This window comes from Gracilinanus agilis, chromosome 3 (genome assembly GCF_016433145.1).
Source record: "Gracilinanus agilis isolate LMUSP501 chromosome 3, AgileGrace, whole genome shotgun sequence".
Taxonomy (NCBI): domain Eukaryota; kingdom Metazoa; phylum Chordata; class Mammalia; order Didelphimorphia; family Didelphidae; genus Gracilinanus; species Gracilinanus agilis.
The window spans coordinates 94,165,780-94,185,392 of record NC_058132.1 but is presented as its reverse complement, the minus strand read 5'-3'; the positions used below and the strand labels follow the sequence as shown (position 1 = coordinate 94,185,392).

The window sequence follows — 19,613 nt, the reverse complement described above, 5'->3', positions numbered from 1 at the left end:
AGTATTTTTTATAGAACCTGTGATTTCATTAATATAATATACTCAACAAGGAAACTCTCTTCTACTGCAAATCTGCACCCACTCCTGAACTTAATAGTCTTAGAATGCTTGAGACATTGACATACCTCTGGTCACACAACTGATACATACATGTTTGTGAGGTAGAGGGAACAAAGGACTTCAATCCTCAGATTTTTCCTGAGTATTTTAAAAAATATATATTATTGATATTTTTTATATCACCTGTATTTCACTCTAACTTCCCTTACCCAGGGCAATACCTTTTTTTTGACAATACCTTATTTTTTTTAATTTTTAAAAAGAAAGGGAAAAAAGTTTAATATATTTTAAAAGTTTGACATACTATTCATGGTTCTATGCCCATGGTGGGAAAAGGTATCTTTTTATATCTCATCTTTGGGCCCATACTTGGTTATTATGATGTTGCATGTTTTTTAAAAAATGCTTGTTCTTTTGTTTATTTTATAATTATATATTGTTTTCCTGACTCTTTACTTTGACTGACCTCAGGCCATATGTTTTCCTATGCTTTTCTACTAACATGGGGCTTACTCTAACCCCACTATCTGTGGGCAGACTTGTTATAAGCCCCCAAACATCTCCAACGCTATCTGGATTTCCCGAGTCTGACAATTAGACCAAACTCTATCTCTTTAGCTGGGTTTATTATTCCCAATTTATTGATGAGAAAATTGAGGCCCAGAGAAAGACTTTGACTTCTTAGGATCATTGCATTGGAAAGGACATCAGCTATTGTACCTTCCACTCCTAATTTTACAAATGAAGAAACTGAGTACCAGGAACATTGTGACTTGCCCAAGGTATCACACAGGTAGTGTCAGAGACAGAATTTGAAAACGTGGATTCTCTGATTCTAAAGCTAGTGCTCTTTCCAGTGTATCACCTTATAAGGTGATAAAGTGGTACAGCTGGGTCTCAAAAGTTAGGTCTCTTACCTTTTTAATACAGAATTATTTCCCTTATGCCATCTTGCTCATCTGTTTCTAACATGGCTTCAGCTGTTTTGGCCATGCATGTTCTTGGTTTAGCTGCTGTTAGGAGGTAGTGTGCTATATGTCCACTAATGTGAAATCTTCTTTTTTTGTCCCCATACAGGATACACAGCAGGAACACCCTACAAGGTCCCACCCACCCAGAGTAACAATGCACCACCTCCCTACTCTCCATCACCTAATCCTTACCAAACGGCTATGTACCCTATTCGAAGTGCCTATCCCCAGCAGAACCTGTATGCCCAGGTATGGGGGATTCAGGTTCTACTTTCTCTCCCAGGCAGGCACCTACATACTGGTGGGAGGAGAGATATGAGGTGGTCCATGGAGACCTATTTCTCCTCAGAAATGTCTGCCCTCCTGAGTCCCTTAAATTCCATTCGTGTTTTTCCCTTGGGTTAAGAGTCATTTCCACTCTTCTCTACTCTTAAATGTAAAGTCTTTAAAGGAGAGGTGATCACTTTTGCATTATAGATCATAGAATGGTAGTGAGAGATAGGTAGAAAGAGAGACAGAAAATGTTAGAATGTTAGAAAAGACAAAATATTAGAATGGGATAGAGGGATATTATAGAACACTGGAAAGATCTTAAAACAGTATCAAGTATGGCTGAAGAACTTTAGAACTTTGAATGTTAACATATGGAATGATAAAACTAGAAGGACTCTCAAAAAGAACTCTCAACAGAAAATTAGTTGAAAAGGACCTTAGAACATTGAATGTAAGAGGTGGAAGGGACCTTAGTAAATAGAATATTTGAATGTCAGAAGTAAAGGAGACCTTCCAACAGAATGTTAGAATTGAAAGGGACATTAGACTACTAAATGTCAGAACTAGAAGGGACCTTAAGACTTAGAATGTGAAAGAAACCTCTGAGATCTCTTAGATCCTTCATTTAGAGGGGAGTTTGAGGCCAGAGATGGAAAATAGCTTGCTCAAACCCACAAACTGAGGTAGACCCAGGACTGGAACCCAGATTTCCTGAACAATAAGAATAACAGCCAGCATATATATATATATATATATATATATATATATATATATATATATATATCACTTTAAAGTTTGCAAAGTGCTTTATAAATATTATCTCATTTTATTCTCACAACCCTGGGAAGTAGATGCTCTTAATATCTCTGTTTTACAGAAGGAGGAAACTGACTTAATCAGAGTCACCTAGCTAGTAAGTGTCTGAGGTTTGATTTAAACTCTGGTTTTCCTAACTAGGTCTAGTGCTCCATCTACCATGCCACTTTTCACATTTTACAGCTATAGTCTTGATATAAATCTAGCCAGGTTTCCTTTCCTCTCTTCCTCAAGAACAACACCTAAAGAAATGTGTTTCGTGTTGATTTGTATTTCCCTAGGGAGCTTATTATACACAGCCTGTGTATGCCGCCCAGCCCCATGTTATCCACCACACTACCGTCGTCCAGCCCAACAGCATTCCATCAGCTATTTACCCAGCACCTGTGGCTGCTCCTAGGACTAATGGGGTAGCAATGGGCATGGTTGCTGGAACCACCATGGCTATGTCAGCAGGTGAGCAATGTTTTTGCCATTCCAAGGTAGGGAGACAGAAAGATGCATAAAAGTTCTTTTGTTGATATATCCACTCTACAAATAGTTACTCTTCAACCCAAGTAAGTGCAGTTCTACCTTTAAAGGGTTTTCCCCTTGAAGTAAATATTGCCCTTACCTACTTAGTCCTTGTAAAATGCAAATTTCCCCAGAGAGGGGTTAGATCCCAAGTCATGGGATTTAGAATTGGAAAGGACCTTAAAGAGGTCACCTAGTGTAAATTTCTCATTTTATGGTTAATTAAATCAAAGTCCATTGAAGAGAAAGGACTTGCCCCAGATCACAAAGGTAAAAAATGGCAGAAAGGAGGGACCGTTTCCTTTTTAACTTTATATCCCCATACTTGTTGAGTTGAATTACCTCAACTTTCTCCTCATCCATTCCCTAGAAATAATTAAATTATTCTCTTTGGTGTCTTAATTACAAAAGTGAATGACCTTTTCTTAATCCTTGAACCTCTTGACTTTTCCTCAGCTCTTTCAACACTGTTGAGCAAACTTTCTTTACCTATTTTCCTCTCTTGGACTACTAGTGCTACTTGCTCCTTATTCTCCTCTTCTTTGTCATTTCAGTTACCTTATCCTTGACTGGTTCATCATTTACCTTTCACCACCTGTTAGTGACTTTGAAATATGGTCCTGATTCTCCTTTTCCTCTTTCCCTAAACTTTCTCTCTCTCCTTTTGGTATCTGATCCATTTCTTTGATTTCAATTATCTCTATATAGATGGCTCCTATATACTTTGTATACAGTCTTCTAGACTCCCAGCCAATAATCCCCACTTGTCTGCTAGGCATCTGTATCTTCTTTGCCATGGATATCTCCAAACCAATAGGTCCAAAATGGGATCTACCATATATGGTAGAATTTTGTTCTTCTCCTTGATAAAGAAGAAATGAGATTTTTCATTACTCTCCCTCCTGCCAAATCTACCTTTTCTCCAAATATCACTCTTTCTGTTGAAGATATTATTCCTTTCCTTGTCTCCCAGCCTCACAATCTTAGTATTATCCTTGACTATGGTCATGCAACTAATTAAGGTCAAAGCTGGAACAATAAGACAAGATTTTTTCCCTTTTCTTTGGTTTACCAGGTACCCTGTTAACTACCCCACAACACACTGCAATCGGAGCCCATCCCGTCTCCGTGCCAACATACCGGGCCCAAGGGACGCCCACGTACAGCTATGTACCTCCACACTGGTAAACTTCAGCAGCCAATTCACGTGAGTAGAAATCTTAGCAGGGCCAGGTGACATTTGGGGGAGCAGGCCTATAGACTTTATTCCATCCTACAGCATGGGTGCTCCTTGCTTGACACTTGTCCAGGTAGTTTTCTTATTAGGAGATGGGGATGTTAATTGTAATCTATCGCTAAGAATGTTGCAAATAAGAACAGCCAGGAATGTTAATATAGGAATGTTAAGTGGGGGGGAATTCCTTGTAACTGTTTGGGCCTGCACAATGGATAACTGCTAGAGACAGATGCAGAAAAACCCTCTATTTAATAAATATTGGAAAAGGTTTGAGGAAAGGTAAGGAAAGGTAACAAAGGTTGAGGATTAGGATCCCTAAACCTAACAGGGGCCTAAGCTTTTACCCATTTCCCTCTAGTTCGTGAGAACTTGCTTCTTGCTCCTGTTAACTCAGGCCTTCTTATCACTCCTTAATCTATACTAATTCCCAGATCTATTCATACACTATGCAAAATTATAATCCTCTTATTTATAATAAAGTTTACTGTCTCTGTTAATTTCTCTCAGCTTTGAATAAGTCTCTCTGCCAACTGCCAGTCCCTCCAGGTCTAGCTAGGCTTTTTGGCCTAAGTAGGCCTCAGAATGGCTTGGCCCTCTCAGCTGCTACAGAGAGGAGAAACTGCTTCTCTCTTTCTCTTTTCTGTTGATTTCCACCACAAATTTATTCCAGAAACTCTAACCTGTTCTCCTCCTTCACCTACCACTGGGTTTTTTTCCATGTTCCAGGGAACAGAAACACCAGCCTTCTCCTAAGGGGGATGGGGTAGTGGGGGGAAATCCTCCCAGAGACCCCCTGCTGTGTAGGTCTGCAGTTGGAAAACCAACTCACTCAGGCTACCCAGAACTCCAACAGGCCCCCTTCCCAAGATTCTGTCTGGCCTTAAAGAAACCTCACCCACTATTCTTTACCCTGTCCTTAGCTGTTAAGATCCCAGTTACTCCAAATGGTCCTCATTAGCCGTATGGCTTAATTAATCCTAATAGGGAGGTATGAATAGCAGCAGTAATAACAGGGATTTTGTCCTAAACTTTTAAGTAACTTCCTCCAGAGCCCTCTTGCTATCATTGAATGCCAGAGTTCATTAGAACAAAGAATGTTAAAGCTATGAAGTTATACAATTCAACACAATATTCAGCAAATATTCATGAAGTGCCTGCTGTATGAAAGAGATCATAGAAAATAGAATGACAAGAGCTTAGGCTAGTGATGGCGAACCTATGGCACAGGTGCCAAAGATGGCACACAGAGCACTCTCTGTGGGCTAGTGTCTGCCCCCCACCCCTCCCCAGTTTGCTACTAGAAAGGCAGAAGGGACTCTGGCAGATCTGTTTCTCTCTACCGTGCCTCCCCTGCCCCTCTGCCCAGCAGCCAACGGGAGTGCAAGGGGTGGGGAGGGGTGGCTCACAGGTGGCAGAGCTGGAAAGGAGCAGAGAGCTCAGGCCACTCCCCTCCCTCTCTCTATATTTGCTGAGGACATTCCTCACTTCACCTGTCCAGTAGCCCAATGGGAGCACTTTCTCCCTCCCCGGTGAGGGTAAGGGAGGAGGGGTGGCAGGACACATGCAGCATATGGGGGGGGGGGCTGGCACACAGTCTCTAAACGGTTTGCCATCACTGGCTTAGGCCAATCTGCTTCAAGTCCTTATTTTACTAGGGAGAAGAGAGGAAATGGACTTGCCAAAGACACCAACACCCCACCCTACCCCACCCCATCATTTTCTTGGCAGAACTGGAAATGGAATCCAGGTTTTCTGACTCTTTGCCCAAGGCTCTTTATGTTCTTCCCATGGATAAATGGGAATTAAGAGAGAAAGCAAAAGCAACTTCCTTTGTGTTTTGTAGCTAAAGCAATCCAGATCCTTGAGTCCTCAGTGGTTGTGTAGTCCAGCTGTACCTCAGTGGGCCTCTCCCTGGCAGTGCCTCCCTCATAAATAATAGTCCAGCCTTTACTTTGAGAGTTGGAGAGCTCCCTCAATCTAGAAGGAACTTATTTCACTGTAAAACAGCAGTTACCCATTGAATAGTTCTTTCTGTTGGACTGACATCTGCCTCCCTGTGACTTCTGCTAAGTTTGTGTGGCCCAGTTCCCATCCAGTTGAATTAAATTCTCCAAACTTACCCTTAAAGGTCCAGATTGGGAAGTCTGGGGTTTCCTCAAAAGGGGGTAAAAAGGGCAGAGCAAGCAGTGGTATAGGCAAGGCAGGGCCATGCAGAACCAATGTGCTAAAAAACAAGACGGAGCCAATCAGAAACTATGATCCCAGCTCAGATTTCTGTATTCCTTTACAGTTTATAAAATACTCTGATCACAGCAATTGAAATGAGAACAAACGAATGAAAAAGCATATAGTAAATTCTTAGCCCTGTGTCAAGTGCTGAGTATACAAATAAACAAAAAGACAACACACTTCAGGAACTTGGAAGGGGAGTTGAAACACTGAGGGTAGTAATGGTCAGAGAGGCACGATTTGGTCTTGGGAGTCACGGGGATGCTGAGAAAGAGCAGTTGGGAGCAATGGCAGTATTAATTCAGGTTTGGTCCCAGAGCTAGAATGGGGGACCAGAAGAGAAGGGCAAATGGTCAGAGGCAGGACAGGTGCAAGAAGCACCTCACGTGGAGCATGGAGCCAGCTGGGATCCCTGAGATGTGGAGGGCCGGGCAACAGTCTGGCAGCACAAGCCATGGACGGAAGTGCCAGAGCCCAAAGGCCCAGCACCTCAGGGCCTTGTCTGTGACCCAGAGGGCTTTTCTTATCTGAATGTGCTTCAGTAGCTCCCCTTCTATGACCCCATTCCTTACCATTCCCCTTTGCTTCTCTTTTTTCCACAGATTGGGAGTCAGACATGGTATGCAACAACTCGTCTTACACCCGGTGCTGGCATGATTCCAGACCAGCGCCATGCTCGTCTGCAAGAACAACCACTGAAAAGTGCCAGGGTCACTTTATGCATCCTTTAGTGTTTGGGGTTTTTCTTTTTTTTTGGGGAAAAAGCTGCATTTTCTGATCTTCTCCCTCTTCCCTGGGCCCCTTCTGCCAGCCCACTTCCCACCGCATCCCCCAGATGACAACCCTCACTCTGACCCTGGCCAGTGGCCCCAGTCTCTTTAGTCTTCTCATTTCTAGGCGTTCAGTTTCGGGGTGGCATACCCTCTGCTGGTGTTTTGTTTTGAGTCGTTCAGCCAGCGACTGGGTCGGTTTGTTTGTTCCTTGTAGCGAGAATGGTGCGTGGTATGGCGAGTGGTCTCCATTCTGGTTTGACTTCCTTCTCTTTGTCCTTTTGGGGAGCGGGGGGAGTGATATCAGTTGTCGACTCTTCCATACCACGATACAAATGAAACTCGCGTCTTCCAGAGAGCCGTCATGACCAATCATAATCCATCATCCAAGGCCAGCCCATCGATAGGAGCCCCAAACTCGGGGGAATGTTAGCAGTGGCACACATTAGATTTAGGACATAGAAAGGCTTTGGATTTGCTCCTCATGAAAGGTCGGACTGCTTTTTTAATAGAGGGATAGGGAGGGTGGGGGGGAGGGGAAGGGGACAGGAATAGTCTTGGAGGCCAAGGGATGGAAAGAAAGGAGGCGCCATGCCTGGAAACTGGCATAGGGTTTGCAGCTTTGTTGTAAGAGGTCTCAGTGCCAGACTTTCTAGGTATTAGAACCTTCTAGGTTCTTTTGGTGACCAGAACTTGAAGGGACTGTCAGACCTTCTGGGTACTGGATCTTCTGATTACCAGACCTTAAGGGTACCAGACCTCCCAAGTACTGGACCATCCGGGTGTCAGACCTTCTGATTGATTGCACTGTGTCATAACCAGGCAGTTCCTCTGAGGGCAACTGATGCTTGCAACAGCCCCAGATGAGACAGTGTGGATAGAAAAGAAACACAGGGATCTCAAGTCGTGCATCAGGATGTCTGCTTTCCAGGGTCAGCTATTTCCTGGGTGGTAGATGAAGTCACCAGGCCCAAGCACCCAAAGAGAGCCTAGGAAATCCATCACCCTGAACTGACCTCCCTAGGAGAGGTGAGGTGTGGGATCCTCTGTGGTGTGGTGGCATCCTCTGATGGAGACCATGGCACCACTGCTTGTTGGGACACTCTCTGGCATGTCAGGGCAGGCATAGCCAAGTAGATTAGGACCAGAGCACTGGAAGTCCTTACTGTCCAGCACCAGGTCCCAGATGCTGCTAACGCTATTTTGTTCATTGAAGAAGTGTTTGAGTAACATTTGAGGTACTTCCAGGGAAAGGACTATGGGGGCAGTAAGGAAAATAGGGTGAAATGGGGATCATGGAGCAATAGCAATAAATATTTCCTAAACTCCTGGAGCTGGAAGGGACCATTTTGTCCAACTTCTTCCTTTTACAGATGAAAAAACCAAGACCCGTAGTGGGGAATTGACTTGCCCTAGGTCACACAGCAAGTGAAGCTACCTAAAGAAGGGGCAAACATTGTGAGGGCTGGGCAGCAAGTGGGCATAAAGCAATAAAGACAAACAACCAGAGGGAGAAGGACACAGCAGTGGAAGAAGCATCCTTGGGAAATAACACAGGAGGCACATAGCAGGTCACACTCCTGAAGGCCAAGCCTTTCAGGAGAGAGTGAAAGAAAAGGAGCAGAGCTCCCAGTGGGGCCAGAAAACTGTGGCACCTCAACATGGCCTAGATTTCAGCATCCTCTGAGTGCTGCAGGACCAAATATCCCTTCAAACTGGGCTAGGAAAACAAAATTCAGGTTGTACTCCGAGGAGGAGAACATGCTGAGAAAGGGAGATAGATGACCACTGTCCCAGGACAGGTTCAAGTCTGGTTGAGACTACTCAGATACCGGCCAAAGCCTTGGAAAAGGTATACCCTCCCTGAATTGTTTGGGGGCAAAAGGGGAAATCTTAACATTTCCCTGGACCATTGGATGAAATGGACTTGTAAGGAAATCTTACTGCTTACAACTGGGCTTTCTGTAAATATTCAGTGGTAGTTGAACAGGCACCTACTGTTTGTTTGCAGGGGCTTTGGTGATTGGTGCTGGGGAAGAAAAAAAAGGAATGAAAAGAGAAATAAGGTGGTTCTTGCCTTTATAGAGTGTACATCTTATTCCATACTTTAAATAATGGCTTTCCTTAGAAAATTAAACCTATTCAAATTTGTTTTCAGTCCCCTCAAATAGGAACAAAACAAAAATAGACTCAAAACTGGAAGGGCACTTGGGTCATCTTCCAAACAAAGCAAAAATTCTCCTTTGAGCCTCCTCACACAGGAGGTCATCCCAGCCTTTGTTTTGCACCTGATATAGAAAAGCGATGGTCATGATTTTTAAAGTCGTTGCCTAGTATTTCAGTGACACAATGATTTCCATGGCACTTGGTTATAACCCTTCTATACTTATCCATCTATTGAGATTCTTGGCTATGTCCTTCTCTGATATCTCCATAGAGGATCCGCCTGGCTTCCTTTGGGCCTTTTCATATTTCTTGTGTCCTGGCACAGCACTCATTTAGGCTGTCCCATCTGTTGTCCCTTTCTTGCTTCATGGGGAGAAAAGTCATGTATCAAAAGTGGTTTTTAAAATAGATAAGGAAAAACTCTAAATTTCAGAAGTAACAAAGACACACACATATATTTGCATATATATTGTATACACCTGGTGGTGTTATGGGCTATGTCTCAATTTGTTTTTAAAATAAATAACTTCCAGTGTTAACCCACATAGTTTTACAAAGACACCCACCCTGTTTTTGGTTTTATAAATCTGGTTTATGGATCTCTGACGTCACCTTAAATAATCCTTGGATGGATCTATGATCTCATCAGTGTTGCTAACCCCTTCTATTTCTTCTTATCCCCTGCAATTCTCAACTGTCTTTCTGTAAATTTTCCATAATTCCATCCAATACAATGAGGGACTTCCCCAAGTTCTTTTTAATATTTCGTGGATACCAGTGGGCATCACATTATTGCCACAAAATCAAGAACAAAAAAGATGTCTCTCATGTTTATGGCACCAGACACAGGCTTCAAAGTACTTTCTCTACCAGTATTAGATTTGTTCCTCCCTAAAACTCTAGAAGAAGGGCAGGAAAGGAGTGATTATCTCCATTTCACAGAAGAAAAAGAGGCCCACACAAAGGAAAGGACTTGTCTAACGTCACACAGCTAACTTATGACAGAGCCAGGACTGGTACTGCAGTCTTCAGAGCACTGTGCTGCCTCAGTTTCCCTGAAGTCCATGTGGGAAAAGAGTGAGGAAGTGAGGTAAAGAGATTTCAGAAGTGTTATGCGCAGACCATATTTCCATCAGCATGGATGATAAGAGAAAGGAGGCTACTTGCCCTTGTAGCTCTGAAAGCTGCATTGTTTTAGAGGCCTTCAGGATGTGTCTGGGAGGATGTTTATGATGGAGAATGCCTAGAGGTATGATACCCTATTCTGTTCCCTAGCCTTGCCCTTGGACTCTGAAACCCAGGGCCTGATTGGATCACAGAGAAGTCACTCAAATTTTTCAAAACCAGACCCCAGCCACAAGCAAGTTAGCCTAGGGTTGGCCAAGAAGGACTGGTTTCAGATGGCTTCAATTGCTAGCACCTCTGCATGAAAAGATCTTGGCCACTTGGGGATGAAATATGAGAAAGAAAGAGAGAAAAAAAAGAAAACAACTGTCTGGTGGAGCAATTTAATGTGCATGTTGGCAGGAATGATTAAGAGTTAGGGATGTTAGGAGGAAAGAGCACTGGTAGGGATTGTTTCTTTGGGGGCTCCCTTGCTTGGCTGTCTTTACCTTAGTTTGGAGGTAATAATATTAGTAGGTCATGTTTCTGTAGAGTATTAGTATTTACATGGTGCTTTATATATGTTATATCATTTAATCCTCTCAACAATTCTACAAGATCGGCAGTGCAAGTATTATGGTCCCCATTTTACAGATGTGGAAACTGAGACCAAGAGAGGGGAAATCAATTTGCCCATTGTCACAGCTAATAACAGAGCTGGCACTAGAAACCCAAATCTGAATGCCCAGGCCAGGAACTCAAATTGTCTTGCAACATATCACTACCACCATTACCCGTAAGAGACACACACACTCAGACAAATGTATAGGATGATAAACTTGGATAGAATTCAATATCCTAAAGTTAGAGGAGGCCTTAGAGACGTTCTTAACCATAGGTGAACCCCTGCTCAAAGTCAAGTTTTTAAATGCATAAAATAAAATATGGAAGATTGTGAAGGGAACCAATCATTGAAATGTAGTTGTCTCAGGTACTTCCTAGCTGTTTGAGCCTGGGCAAGTTACTTAACCCAAATTGCCTCATCCATGTCCTTCTTGTCTTAGAACTAATACTAAGATAGGTGGTAAGGGTGAAAGAAAGAAAAAAAGAAAGAGAAAGAAAGAAAGAAAGGAAGGAAGAAAGAAAGAGAAAGAAAGAAAGGAAGGAAGAAAGAAAGAAATGCCATTATCAACATTTTTCAAAAAACAAGTTCATGGATCTCAGGTCAAGAACCTTTGAAGGAATCCAACCCCTCAAAGCAAACCTTTTGATTTAAGGTTAGAGAAAGGACATCCAGGATGTTTTAGCTAGCCACTAACGTGAAAGGAGGAAAATTGAGTTTGTATGTCAGAGCTGAAAGTGGCCCTAGAGCCCAGAGTGTGAGAGTCAGAAGTCTGTTTAGAATGAAACAGAGAAGGTTTGAATTAGAAAGGGATCTAAGGAAATAGAATATTAGAATAGAAAACGGCTAACCTGGAGAGAGACTTCAGGGTTGGGGCAGTTCTGCCCCCCTCATTTGTAGAGGAAGAAGTTGAGATTTGTAGGAGAAAGTCACTTGTCCCATGTCACACTGAGTTGGTGTCTGAACTGGAATTTAAAGGCACTTCTGATTCTTGGAACAGGACTCCTTTCCCTGCTGCACAGTGGGCATATGCACCAGGATAAGCCAGAGAAGCAGTGATCGGGGAGGTCTATTAGAGGCTGGTTGCACCCCCCCCCCCAGCAAGTAAATTTAAAAATATTTATCAAACATCCAAAACGACACAACCCCTACTGTCATGAAGTTTGCATTTGGATGGGAAAAAAGACAAATACACAAATAACTCAGACACCAGGGAGTGTGAGATGAGGCAGAAGACAAGTTCCATTTGACTTGGTACAGTACAATAGCACAGCTCATTTTCTTCATTGTAAGGACACTGGGACACTTCCCCTCTCCACCCTTACCCCCACCCATCACCCAGAAAGGAAGTGATTACCTTGTAGTTTGGCCCCACAGTGAAAGGTGGGAAGGACCTTAGGTCAGTGTCAGAGCTGAGAGGGGCTGTAAAGATCACCTAGGCCTCACTGCATCCCACCATCATGTTTTATAGGGGATAGATTTCAGTGTGGTGTAAGGGAAAACAAGTAAGGGCAATGGGCCACTGGAGGCCCTTGAGCAGAGACTGCTTACCACTTAATGGGGGTATTGAGGGGATTTCTATCCAAGTACAAGTGAAAAATCTTGCGAACTTCCCTTAGATCTATGCTTTTCCAAAACCTTGAGTTGGAACACTCTTCAGATAGCAAAGAACAGTGATTGATGGACATGATCCTGCTCTGGGGGGTCTGACCATAAAAGCATTAAGTGAGTGCCCTCAGCCTTGGGCTCCTTTGCTAAATTGAGAGATGGGAGCACAAAGGAGATGGCATCATGTAGTGGAAAGAAACCCAAGTTCAAGTTTGATCTTCCACAGTGAATGATGGCAAGAGCACTAGAATTGGAAGTAGGAGAACTGGTTTTACATCCCAGTTCTAATTTCTATGTGACTTGGGCTAAGTTGCTGTGTAGACCTGGATGTCCTATGTTATCTTACTCAACTGCCTAGCCCTGTGTTGTCCTGCACATTGGAGAGTACTAGATTTGGAGTCAGAAGACCTGGCTTTGCATCCTACCATGTGACCGTGGGCAAGGGAAGTCAGGCCCTCTTGCTGGGCCTTTGTCTTTCCTCATCTGGCATAGAGGGATAATAATACTTGCACTACCTACCTCACAGAGTTGTGAGGAAAGCACTTTGTAAACCTTAAAATACCCTGGAAATGATGGGAGCCATTATAAAAAAGAGAAGGCTAATCTTCCTGTGCCTGTGCCTGCTTCTTGATAGGTAATGAACAGGATTTACAAAACACAATGACCATTTCCCAGATCCTTAGTGTAAGCAGAGTTCCAGGGCAGACAGTGGAAGAGATGCTAAGTTTAGCAAAGACTTGGATGGCCCATTCCTTCAGACTTGCAGTCCTTTAGGTGATGCTTTAAGGGAGATGATGATGGGAGCCTAGAATGTTAGTGATTTAATTCATTTAACGATGCTGCTACTGTCATAGGGTCTCCAATAGCTTTGTTCTCGATTCCAAACTGCAATGAGACCTTGAAACAAATATCACCATTTGAGTGTGACCCCAACTACTATTCCAAATAGTGACCCCAGAAAGAACCCAGAGTAGACAAATCTTAATTTGCATTTTATTACCAAGCATAATTTCATAAGCTTCCCTTTCCATGTGTAACTGAGAAACTCATCAGCCCAGCCTTAGCCTTCTGATATTAGCATTTCCCAAGAGGTTGGAAGATGACGATGGGAAGGCTTGGTCAATATAGATTCAGGACTCCAAGAGTAAGGGCGCTGTAGTTCCAGCATTAGCTATGTGTCTTAGGGGAGGTCATTTCCCTCCCCTGGGCCTTAGTTGCTTCATCTGTAAAAACAGGGTGTTGAAGTAGCTGATCTAAGGTTCCTTCCAGCTCTACCATTCTTTGATTCTCTTTATGATAGGGTTGGGGTGGGATGGGGTACAGAGATCACCATTTCTAGAAATGCCAAAGGCTTTAGGTTGACAAAACAACATGACCTAGAGAGTAGTCAGGGCTATGTTAGAACTTTAAACGTGCTTGACTAGCCCACTATTTACAGATTTGTTGACCTATTTAAACATTTCATGTAGAATTAGACCCCTATGATTTTTTAAGAACTAGGAGGGACCAGATATTGTGATAACTATCATTTAACCATCTCACTCCATTTAACAGAAGAGGGGACCAGCCCCTGTTCACATAGCAAGTCTGACTTGTCAAGATATGAGGCTAAGCCTCCAACTTCCCAATCTAGAGATTTTTTTCCCCATTCTACCTTACAAATCATGGTGTAGCTAGAACCAGAGAGTATAGGTGATAATCTCTGGTAAGAACTTTTCCCTCCCAAATAATAAGTTGGCTTCTTCCTCTGTAAAATGAAATTAGACTAGAGTGATCTCTACTTTGGTCCCTTTGGACTCCAAATTTGATGTTTTATGAAGGCTTTGATGTTTCTCTAGTACAAGGACTTCTACAGAACGCGTCATGTAAGTCTCTAAGATTCCCAAGGCTTGTGGCACCTTGGGGCTCCAAGTTTTGACTTTGAAGAAGGCTATCAAAGCTGTGCCTCCCCATCTTGAGAAAGTGCTCCCAGTGGGAAGTGGGGCAATCTCTGAGTAGACCAGCAAAGAGCCCAAGCATCATCTCTCTCAGAAAGGTGGTAAAAACCCTTTGGAGGGGGCAGATTAGGGAGGAGGAAACAATCTCACCACACAATCAAATGTAGGCACAGCTGCCTGGTGAGATGGTGGCCTGGTTGTTGTCTCTTTTATCCCTTCTTAAGTTCCTGTCCCTGAAACTCTTGAAATAGTAGCTCCTGTTTCTATGGCTATAGCTAACAAAGCAATTTTCGTAACAAAATCCCTAGGAAGTAGCCAATCCAAGTCTTATTAACCCCATTTTATAGAGTAAGGAGACTGAGGTCCAGAAAAGGATCAGTGACTTACTCAAAACTGGCATCTAATAAATTAAAGCTGGGACTTGAAGAGAAATCTGATTCTCAGTCCAGATTTCTTTCTTTTTAGCCTGCTTCCTCACTAAATTGTTTTTGAGTTTGGCAGATTGATACTCCTTGGGTCCACAAACTTATCCGTTAAGTTCTTGTAGTCTTTCTTCAGTTTCTCTCATCGTGTGTTTCCTCTGCAATGTGTTATTGGGTCCTGATGACTTTTTAGTTCCTCCCAAGGAAGAGGCCAGCTGAAGAGGGAGCAAATGAATCCAGTATCTGGGCTGGAGAGAGGGCAGGTAGGCCAGGAGAGTTGTGCAGGTCATGGAATCTGGCTCTGGCAGTGTCTTTCAAATGGAAGCGCTAGCCTTCTAGACCATGGTGAGTACCATGCCTGGAACATTGGTGAGGCCCGTGTTCTTTCCATCTCGGCTCCCAACAGCAGCTATAGCTTATGTTTGGAGAGATTGAATACCATAGCCAGTGGCTTGGCAAGGACACCACCACCCACTAACCCTTCCCTACCCCCTGACGTGCTCAAGAGGACCTAACAGTATCGTCCTCCCATCACCAGGGCTTCAGTTGAGGATCTCCTTCTTGGATTGCCACAGTCATATAGACCTAATTGGGCCCAGATGACATTTGCCCCTATCTAGTATGGTGATCCATGTATTGCCTGGTCCTTATTCTTGTACTGAGTGACCACATGGTTTGAGAAGGGAGCAGAATGGATCCAACATGGCTTCTCAGTTGCACCCTTTGTTATCTCCCAACCTCATCCAACATCAGCATTCAATCCGTAGCTCATCCCAGGGAATAGGCATTCCTATGATATTTAACCTTTTGGGGGGTGGGTATATGATTTTGTATTTTTAAAATTAATTTTAATCTACAGGTTGGATCCTAATTTTCAGATTTTACTAGGACCCACACACAAAGAAGAAAAACCTATTTTAAAAAACCACCTTTGACCAATGTCTTCCAAACTCGATCCAAGGACTTTAATGTATTTTAGAGACACAGCCTGGAGTTTTTAAGAATATGGCAGCCCTGCAGCCCCAGCTTGTGTGTATGAAATGTCAATCTGACTTGGTTTGTTTGGGTTTCAGTTTCTGTTATTCAGTTTTCTTTGTTTTTGAAGATCAGAGCGTGATCTCCCAGACAGATTTAAGCCAAGAATTTGTAACTGTATGATACTCACTGTAAGATGTAGAACATTCAATAACTATTAAAATGTTTCCCAAAAACACTGGCCCAGGTGGCCAAGCTTAGCAACTTTCCTGAGGGGTTAGGGGTGGGGGGAAGGAGGGTGGGCCACATAAGTACATCTGTGGGAAATGGGTGACCAATTGGGAGTTGAAGGGGAAGAATGGTATTACCCTTCCTGCTACTGGTCCCTTCCTTCAATTTGTAATCCTAAGAGCATTCATTGGGAAGGATCCCAAAGCTCTTGGGAAGCCGCCCTCCCTCCACATTATCACTGACATCAGTCTTTAGGGAAAAACCATATAACCCCACTATTCATGACACAGGCTATCCCTGTCACACCACACCTCCCCTCTCCTTTTCCTTAGCAGAAAACACCCAGGTCAGAAGTGGATTTCAAAAGAGTTTACTAGCAGGGGGAAGAGTAAGGCTAACTTTCATTTCTGTAGTGCTAATGTGATTTCATTAAAAGCCCCGGAGAGGGGCACCTGGGTGGCTCAGTGGATTGAGAGCCAGGCCTAGAGATGGGAGGTCCTGGGTTTAAATCTAGCCTCAAACACTTCCTAGCTGTGTGACCCTGGGTAAGTCACTTACCCCCCCCCCCACACTGCTCTTCTCTTCTGCCTTGGAACCAATACACAATATTGGAAGGTAAGGGATTAAAAAAAAAAAAAGCCCAGGAGGCAGAGAGCACATAGAGGAGTATCTTTTTTATGGAGGAGGACCCAGGGTGTCATAAAGCTAAGTCAACTCCTGTGTAGTCCCAGTTCCTCATGCTTTTATGCCACATGGCTTGGATGTCCAACCATATCCGGAGCCCAATTGCTTTCTTGAGGACATTCTTGACATTATTGGTGTTTGGCACCAGTCTTCTAACACAAGGCAGGTCTTCCTGCCCTCTCGCTAGCCCCCAAGATAAACCATTCCATTCTGACCTTTCCAAAAGACCCAGGGAGGCCCCTTTATTCTCTCTTCCCTGTCCAGCATCGAAACCCTTTCCTTTCAAGCTGCATTCAGTGCCTATCAGCAGGCCCAGAGGAAGGTCCTGGCTTCTCTTGATAAATCCACAGATGTATGGCAGCCTTTGCATTTGGCTTGTGCCACGTCTTGGGGATGATGAGTGCCATGTGGGTATCCTTGTTCTCACTCTATCTATGCATCCCAATTGTCTAATTAAATTCAATTCCTCAAACTTTTGCTAAAATTCTTGAGTCCTCCCCTTGTGGAGCTCCAGCAGCAGCAGAAAATAATACCTACCTACGTTCCTACTTCAGCCAAAAGGCTCAGATTTCACCAGTATGGCTCCTCCTCCCTTCACCAATACAGATCTCTAACTTAGTAGATGATTTCATGAATTGTGGCCGGTGCCAGGATGGCCAGTAATGAACCTCCCCACATTTCACTAGATGGTTCCTCAGGAAACACATTCCTAGGCTCTGCACTTTACCATTTACTTAGATTTGCCAGAGCTTGTACCCTGCTGAAAATAAGAATCCAGGGTTACCTCACGCTACCTGGAGACCCTGGAGGAAGATGTGCCTTGTGCCAGTCTGGGCAGCTGGGTAGTGCAATGGATGGAGTACTGGGCCTGGAAGACCCATGTGTGAATCTGGCCTCAAGACATTAGCTACATGACTCTGGGCAAGTCACTTAACTGCCTCAATTTCCTTATCTGTCAAATGACCTGGAAAAGGAAATGATGAATCATTCCTGTATCTTTCCCAAAAAAACTCCAAATGGGGTCCCAAAGAATTGAACACACTGCTGAACAAGAGAACACAATATATGCACAGGACTGCAAATACAAAATAGAATATAAAAATGCATGAGATGTCAGATGACTTTTTTAAATGAGTATTTAGCAGGAGAAGGTTCACCATCAGCTAAGAGTGTTCAAGGTACCCTTATGCCCGGCTGCCTTAAATGTCTCTACTGCTAGTCCTCTAGACACATCCATCCCCCTTCCTGGGAATCCTGTGGACAACATTTTTTGACAAGTGCTCACAGGTCATCTGCTCCAACATTTCCAGTGCCGTGGATTTCTCCCCTTCACGAGTCAGCCCATTCCACTGCAGCCCATTCCACTGCAGGACGATCCCTTCCCTTCCCAAGCCCCCACTAATTCAACTAAAGAATAATTGCAGCTCCTCCAACACGCAGGCCATGGTCTTGGTCCAGCTTTCTGAGGTCCCACAAGACAAGTCACTTCCTCTTCCCAAGGACGGATCCTGAGATCCCCAAATGTAGGTTTTAGAGCTGGAAGGATTCTTGGAGTGGTTCCATTCGCTACTCCTAAGCCGCCATCTTGGCTCCACTCCCCCTGGAAGATTTTCTGAGATGGTACAAATCTCCAGCCGTAGTCTTGGCAGGGCAAGGCAGATTCTCCTTCCCGTCTCCCCAGGCGACTCAGCCATTTCATCCCCCACATCCCCCCACTTCCCTAATTGGCGTGTGCCTCTCATGGCCTATCCTCTGCTGTGGTGCCAGGAACGCTTCCCTGTCCGTCCCAGACACGTCATCGCCCCCAACCCCTTTCCAATTTCTGAACCATGCACAAATGACTATAGTTCTAGCTGCCCGGAGCTTGCCTCAGTCTCCCCTCCTATGGCTCCTTTTACCCACTTTGCCTTTCCCAAACATACGACCCTTCCCCACAGGTGTTGCCCTCCCCTTTTAGAATGGAAGCTCCTCGAGGGCACGCACAGCTTCGCTTCTGCTTTTGTATCCGCTCTTTTGGGCATGGCAAATGCTTAAATGATTTTTCCTTCATCCGTGTATGTCGTCCTACACCCTTCGAGATGAAGTGATTGGTCCAAAGGCACACCGGCATTGAGTAGCAGAAGCAGAATTTGAATCAAGGTCTCTGACGCTAAATCCAGCACGCTCTTCCTTCATGTCTGTGAAGTCTTAGCTTGGGGAGACCACCTGAGGTCCTTTCAGTTTGGGAGCCTCGGCGAAGCCCCTGGAGCGGGGGCGCAAGGGTGGGAGCAGCGGGGTGGAGGGGATGTCGAGATCAACCCTCTCCGGCAGCTACCACCGCTCCGCCTGAGGAAGTCAGGGGAGGTTGTCCCAGGGTTCTCCCACAACAGCCCCCAATTCCCACATGTTGAGCCTGTCTTGGCAGTGTTGATTCCCATCGTGGATTCTGGTCGCCATCTGGTGGCCACCGTGTGGGGTTGCAGGGTAGTCAGACCACTAGGTGGCTCATCCATAGCCTGCCTGTCTGCCCCCACCTGGAGAGTAGGGGGTAATGCACATAGAAAATGGTTCCAGAGTTTCTGCATTTAAAGGAATATTAGAGGTTATTCTGACCTCCTCAGGAATCCTTGCTAGATGATCACTAACTAGCAGTCAGCTGAACTTCTGCCTGAAGACTTCTCGTGATGGGATATCCCCCATTCCCTCCATTCCTCCCTCCATCCCTCCATCCCTCCATCCCCCATTCCTCCCCTCTGTCCCTCCATTCCTCCCTCCATCCCTCCATCCCCCATTCCTCCCTCTGTCCCTCCATTCCTCCCTCCATCTCCCATTCCTCCCTCCGTACCTCCAGAGTCCTCCATCCATCCCTCCATCCATTCAATAAGTTGCCTGTTCCATCTTAGGGCAGCTCTCACAATGTGCACACAACAGAACCACCTTCCCCCTGCGCTAGATGGCGCTCTCTCTCTCTCTCTCTCTCTCTCTCTCTCTCTCTCTCTCTCTCTCTCTCTCTCTC

At 44.4% G+C, this 19,613-nt stretch overlaps 1 protein-coding gene across 1 annotated transcript in view; it reads left to right on the top strand.

Moving 5' to 3' along the window:
- The window catches only part of FAM168A (family with sequence similarity 168 member A), a 55,932-nt gene extending 48,960 nt beyond the window's left edge, over positions 1–6,972 (top strand). The window contains exons 5-8 of the mRNA XM_044668913.1: positions 1,138–1,280; positions 2,402–2,576; positions 3,709–3,840; positions 6,702–6,972. Of these exons, the coding sequence (XP_044524848.1) occupies positions 1,138–1,280; positions 2,402–2,576; positions 3,709–3,821 (431 nt within the window). The 3' untranslated portion in view covers positions 3,822–3,840; positions 6,702–6,972. The remainder of the gene's footprint in view (positions 1–1,137; positions 1,281–2,401; positions 2,577–3,708; positions 3,841–6,701) is intronic.
- Positions 6,973–19,613: the final 12,641 nt, after the last annotated feature.